The sequence below is a fragment of the Rana temporaria genome, chromosome 5, assembly GCF_905171775.1.
Source record: "Rana temporaria chromosome 5, aRanTem1.1, whole genome shotgun sequence".
NCBI lineage: Eukaryota > Metazoa > Chordata > Amphibia > Anura > Ranidae > Rana > Rana temporaria.
In genome coordinates, this window is record NC_053493.1 from 250,487,672 (window position 1) to 250,493,671 (window position 6,000).

Consider the following 6,000-nt stretch of genomic DNA (forward strand, 5'->3'; position numbering starts at 1 on the left):
CTGAGGGCAAGTTTAGGCAAGCAGGAGCATGTGTATTGTTCAGAGCGCACTGTTTGAATTTTGATCCATGCACCCACTCCTGCCCACATGTCAAATTTTGACATGCGTCTGTGTACATACAGCTCATGAGTCTTGCATCCACTTTTATAGGCTGCCTGTGAGCAGATGCGACCTGTCAGCGCCCATCTGACGGAGCCTTATGGCTCCATTTACACCTGCACATTTCTGCTCACGTCCAGGGAACATGTAATAAAGTGCGCGTCACACATGCAGGGCCAATATTTGTCAATGGCACCCCAAATGTGGGCAGCAAACACACATTTCTATGCAAAGCTCTACACCCAAAAAAGGTGCAGGAGTTTCTTTGGCCTGTTTGTTGTACAGAGGGTAGCCCTTCTCTATGTGTGTATCTTGAAACGTGCAATAAAAAGCACAAGAAAACTCATGCGTTGTCAGGAAGTGAATGGGACCTAATGACAAAAGCTGGAGTGTCAACATCACTTTAGAAGTAGTTGTTCCTCTGGGCGTACCTCACCATAAATTACATTTTTGTTTAGGAGGATGCCTAAAACCTGTGTTGTATCTTAAAGGTTGTATCGTAAATGCTTTTGCATAGAGCAGCCAAGATCCTCCCCTTCTTGGGTCCCTCGTCCACTCTCTTGGCCCCTCCCTCCTATTGAGTGCCCCCAAAGCAAGAAGCTTGCTATGGGGGCTCCAGAGCCAAGCCACAGCTGTTTGTGTCCATTTAGACCAGGAGCCGTGGTTTGGCCCCACCTCTTCTCTCTCGTGATTGGCTAACTGACTTTGACAGCAGTGGGAGCCAATGGTGCTGTGTCTCAGCCAATCAGGAGGGAGAATCCTGGACATACAGATTAAAATATGGCTTATGTAGCAATTATATATGCTACAGTATATAGTTTTTTTCCTGTGAAAGTGGAGCTACCCTTCAAGTACAGAATGTCCTTAAAAGCCAGAGTAACTTTTTTTTCTCTTTTAGGTCGTTACGTCAGACAAGTTTGTGTCTATGGAATAGGAGATTTAGAGTGGCTCTTCAACTCAACAAGTCTATTTGCCAACAAGTTGGAATTGACAAGTTATCCACCTACATTGGAGTGCCTAGACGTGAGATTACGGCGCAGGGCTTTGGATGAAAGAGAAACCAAAATACAACAACACTGGATCTTTTAATCACTATGATTAAAATCACAAAAGAACATAACAAAGACTGTTACTGTGAAAAGTATCAAAAACGGTTTGTAAAAATAGATGAATAATTTAATTAATAATTTACATTTTTTTTCTTAAAAAAATAAAAAAAATCTAATTTACCAAATAGTATCAACAAATATTTATCACACATCAAAAAAACTAAAAAAAAAAAATGAAAGGATTACTGGACGGTAAACAGGTAAATAAACAGATGAAATACATATAAGAAAGCTGTTTTATCTGCTAAAGGATTTTTATTCTTGTCTATCCAGTCTTGAGCTTTACACACCCACCTCATACAGCACAGCCTTGTCTGGCTGGTCAGGAGACCTGCTTTTTCTCTGCAACATCTAACCACTTCAATACCAGGCACTTTTACTCCCCCTTCTTGCCCAGGCCAATTTTTAGCTTTCAGTGCCCTCTCGGAACACGTTGAATGACAATTACTCAGTCATACAACACCGTACTCAAACAATATTGTTATCATTTTCTTGAGACAGATACAGCTTTCTTATGGTGGTATTTAAACACCATTGTGTTTTTATTTTTTTAACATAAGTGAAAAAAAGTACAGTTTTCTTAGTTTCTATTATAACATTTTGCAAATAAGCAACTTTTCTTTTGACTAAAATGTATACTGCTACAGTTTCTTTAGTAAAAATAACTCCAATTAGTTTATATTAGTCTGTGTGAAAGTTATAGTCTTCAAGCTATGCTGTGTATCATTTGAAAATGTATCAAGCCTGATGTACTGACAGCCTATCTATTTTTTTGTAGCCCTAAAATGCCAGGAAAGTACAAATACCCCCCAAATAATAAATTTTTGGAAAGCAGACAGTCTAAAGTATTTAGTAAGAGGCATGGTGAGTTTATTAACCACCTCCCACCCTGCCACTGCACATATACGGCCGGGTGGGCGCTTCCTCCTTCTGAGTGGACATTCAGGAACGTCCCTCAGAAGGAGAGGGGTCACGCATGCGTGCCCACGCAGTGGCGCGATCATGATGCACTCATGTGACCCGGACTCAGCGCATCTCAGATCGGCAGGAGGGCTCTGTGACTGGCCCTCCTTATAACATGAATGGGTGAAACTATTGCGCAACTGGGAGTAGGTCAATATTAAAGTGAATGAAGGTAAAAGAGGTGATGTGGAAGCAGCTATATCTAATAGTGTTCACTGTACACAAAAAAAGAAAATGTAAAAAAAAGGTGATAAGCGCTACACACTAAGGAATAGCTATTAAAGAGAAACTCAACAACCTTCCAAACTAGCAACCACTAGTACATAAATGATAACTAGTGATAAATGTACCATAACATAAAGTGAAACAACTAGTGAAACAATATATAAATCAATAATTGGGCAAAAACTGTAAACATCACAGAAGAACCAATAATAAGAATGGAAATTAGAAATGTCCTAAATGAGGATAAAAGTCCTATAACTGAGGAAGCACAGTGCTGATGGAGAGGTGTCCTAAGCTAGTCTCCAAAAACTCTCACCTTCGTGTAGTAGGATATTAGCATGTAGCATGGGTGTAAGCGTATCCAGAGATGAACGTCAAAACACTTCCCAATGATATCCTCTGCAATGGTCCCTTGTCTCTGTAGCTGAATCTGATCTCAAAAGTGAATGACAGATCTAAGCGGTGTTTGATGCTCGGAGAGCAAAGGGGGGGAGAGAGACATGTGACGTAACGACGTAGGGATTTGGGATCACGTGGCACCATCGCAAGCCGGAGGCCAGCAGAAGAACGTAAGACGGCGCTGTGTACGCCACGTCCCTTGTTTACCTTTTCCCATTGTTATTTTGATTTGATGTAAGAGTCCATTTTTGACACTTTAATAAAGTACCCCCTCTTTTAAACGTACTTCACCATTGGAGGCATCCTTGTTTTCTCTCTCTCCCCCCCTTTGCTCTCCGAGCATTAAGCACCGCTTAGATCTGTCATCCACTTTTGAGATCAGAGTCAGCTACAGAGACAAGGGACCATTGCAGAGGATATCATTGGGAAGTGTTCTGACATTCATCTCTGGATACGTTTACACCCATGCTACATGCTAATATCCTCCTACACGAAGGTGAGAGTTTTGGGAGACTAGCTTAGGACACCTCTCCATCAGCACTGTGATTCACTTACAGTCATCTATCTGAAGATTATCCATTGGTGCCCATTATCGGTTTCCTCAGTTATAGGACTTTTATCCTCATTTAGGACATTTCTCATCTCCATTCTTATTATTGGTTCTTCTGTGATGTTTACAGTTTTTGCCCAATTATTGATTTATATATTGTTTCACTAGTTGTTTCACTTTATGTTATGGTACATTTATCATTTATGTACTAGTGGTTGCTAGTTTGGAAGGTTGTTGAGTTTCACTGTAATAGCCATTCCTTAGTGTGTAGCGCTTATCACCTTTTTTTTTACACCTCCTAATAACATGATGGCTGTGTCCAATCACAGCTATCATGTGAAATAAATAGATAGCCGATTGCTAGGCAATCAGCTCTCTTCTCCTCACACAGACGTTGTCAGTGAGGAGAGGGAGAGCGGATCTCTGCAGCTGGCAGAAGTAGTGAATACCACCAAAATAAAGCTCTATTTGTGTGAACAAAATGATTAAAATTTCATTTGGGTACAGTGTTGCATGACTGAGCAATTCTCATTGAAAGTGCGAGAGCGCTGAAAGCTGAAAATTGGCCTGGGAAGGACAGGGGTGAAAGTGCCCAGTAATGAAGTGGTTAAAACAAAAAAATAAGAAAAGTCAGATGCTTACACTCTCTACATTTCTTACATTTACATTTCTCTATAAACAATGCTAAATGTGAAGCGATGAATATTCTTCTTCCTACGGAGTGTATTGCTAAGATACAAGGCATTTACCGGTTTAAATGGGTTCAGTCTTTTTTTTTTAAATACCTGGGTGTTAAACTGACCCCAGATACTATATCTGATAAACTTTTGCCCATCATTATAATCGAAAATGCAATCACATTTTCAATGGCAAACCCTTACGTGATTTGGGAGATGTAATGCATTTAAGATGACATTGCTCCCCCAGATTTTTATATTAAATGCAAGCGATACCCATTAAACTACACCTCAAGCCTTTTTTCTCTTGTGTCGGACACTGTTAACTAAATTTATTTGGAGCAACAAAGTTGCCAGACTTCGCTACTCATTGTTAGTCTTGCCTAAATCTCGGGGTGTATCAGGGGGTATCGGTCTTCCTGACTTGACTTCATATTATCGAGCTTTACATCTGTCTAGAGTGGTGTCATGGTGAACCCCCCCCCCCCCCTCCGCAGACCAAACTTTGGGTGCAATTTGAACAACATGCCTCATCGATCGCTTTGTAGGCGCTTCCTTGGATCGCTCATAAATATTATCGGGATAGTTACCCACACACTTTCAACAAAAGGCCTCTCTCCCTATTCATCCTCAAAATCCAGATTTCACACCTGGGCTTGACAAAAAACAGCTCCTGGGGTTTATAGGACTAGGTATAACTAGATGCATGCATTTTTCTACCCCGCAGGGCTGGATGTCTTTGCAAGATCTATCTACCCTTTCACAGCCCCCCCTAAACTCTTGGTCTGCCTTTCAATTGTCACATTACTTAAGGTCTATATCGGATGCAGAATTATATGCTAAGCCACTGACATCCTTTGAGCACCAATGTGGAGGGGAAACAGATTATTGAGCCTCCAGAAGGCCATATCCCTTCATATATACATCGTTGGGAGGAGGACCTTCAGATTTCTTTCACAAGATAGGGTATACAAGTGTAGACTGAAGTCCCATCAACTTTTGGTAGATGAAAATCCCTCAGTGCTTGCAAAGCATGGCTGACATCCTCCTGTGTCAAAACCACACCATTTTCTGGGGTTGTGTCATTGGAGACCGAAGTCCCATCCACTTTCACAGAAACTCTCTCTTCTGTTAGTTGAGGTCAGATGCCAGCAGAACTCTGCTCTGTTGCCAGCTCTTCTGCTGGGTTGGTGTCAGTGGACACTGCAGTCCCATCCACCGATTTCAGCTGTGTGCAGAGACCAGTACCATTCTGCCCCGTTAACACTTCAGCTGAGGACCCCACATTATCCACTCTGGCTAACTGTTGGGGAGTGACCGTCACCTCCTCACCATGAACCCCTGGAACTGCCGCAGGTGTGGGGCAGAGGTCTTGGACCCTCTGTCCGGTGGGCAACGCTTCAGCTGGAGAAGTCTCTTGTAACTCCACAGATGCTGCGGTTGGTGCTGGGCAGAGCTCAGTAAAGTTTGGCCCTGATACCAGCTCTTCTGCTGGAGGCTTACCATGTTGTTCTTCCTCAGCAGAAAAGTCAAATCGCCAACCTCTATTACTGGTCTCTGGGGATAGAGGTTCACCATCTCCTGTCCGTAGAACAAAGAAGAGGTTACTGGTGCTGGGCAGAGCTCAGTGATGTTCGTCCCTAATACCAGCTCTTCTGCTGGAGGTTCACTAGGTTGTTTTTCCTCAGCAGACAAGTCTAATAACTCCCCAGTCTCGGGAATTGGTGTCTGGGAATAGAGGTCCCCCATTTTCTGTCCGTGGAACCCAAACGATCCTATCAGTTTTTTGGCAGAGGTTAGCAGCGCTTTTCCCTTTTGTCAGCACTTAAGTGGCCGGGGGAGCTGGACACTGAGTTTACAGAGCTCTCCAAGGTAAGCTGGGTTCCACAAGCCCCCCACCCAAAGTGACTCCCGTCACAATTAGTATTTTTGTTATCTATGGTGAGTTTTTTAAAGTTGTAATTTTTCTTCTCACAAT

At 42.4% G+C, this 6,000-nt stretch overlaps 1 protein-coding gene across 1 annotated transcript in view; it reads left to right on the forward strand.

Moving 5' to 3' along the window:
- Window positions 1-1,430, forward strand: part of LOC120940706 (N-acetyllactosaminide beta-1,6-N-acetylglucosaminyl-transferase-like) — a 73,831-nt gene extending 72,401 nt beyond the window's left edge. The window contains exon 3 of the mRNA XM_040353708.1: window positions 998-1,430. Coding sequence (XP_040209642.1) covers window positions 998-1,188 — 191 coding nt within the window. The 3' untranslated portion in view covers window positions 1,189-1,430. The remainder of the gene's footprint in view (window positions 1-997) is intronic.
- Window positions 1,431-6,000: the final 4,570 nt, after the last annotated feature.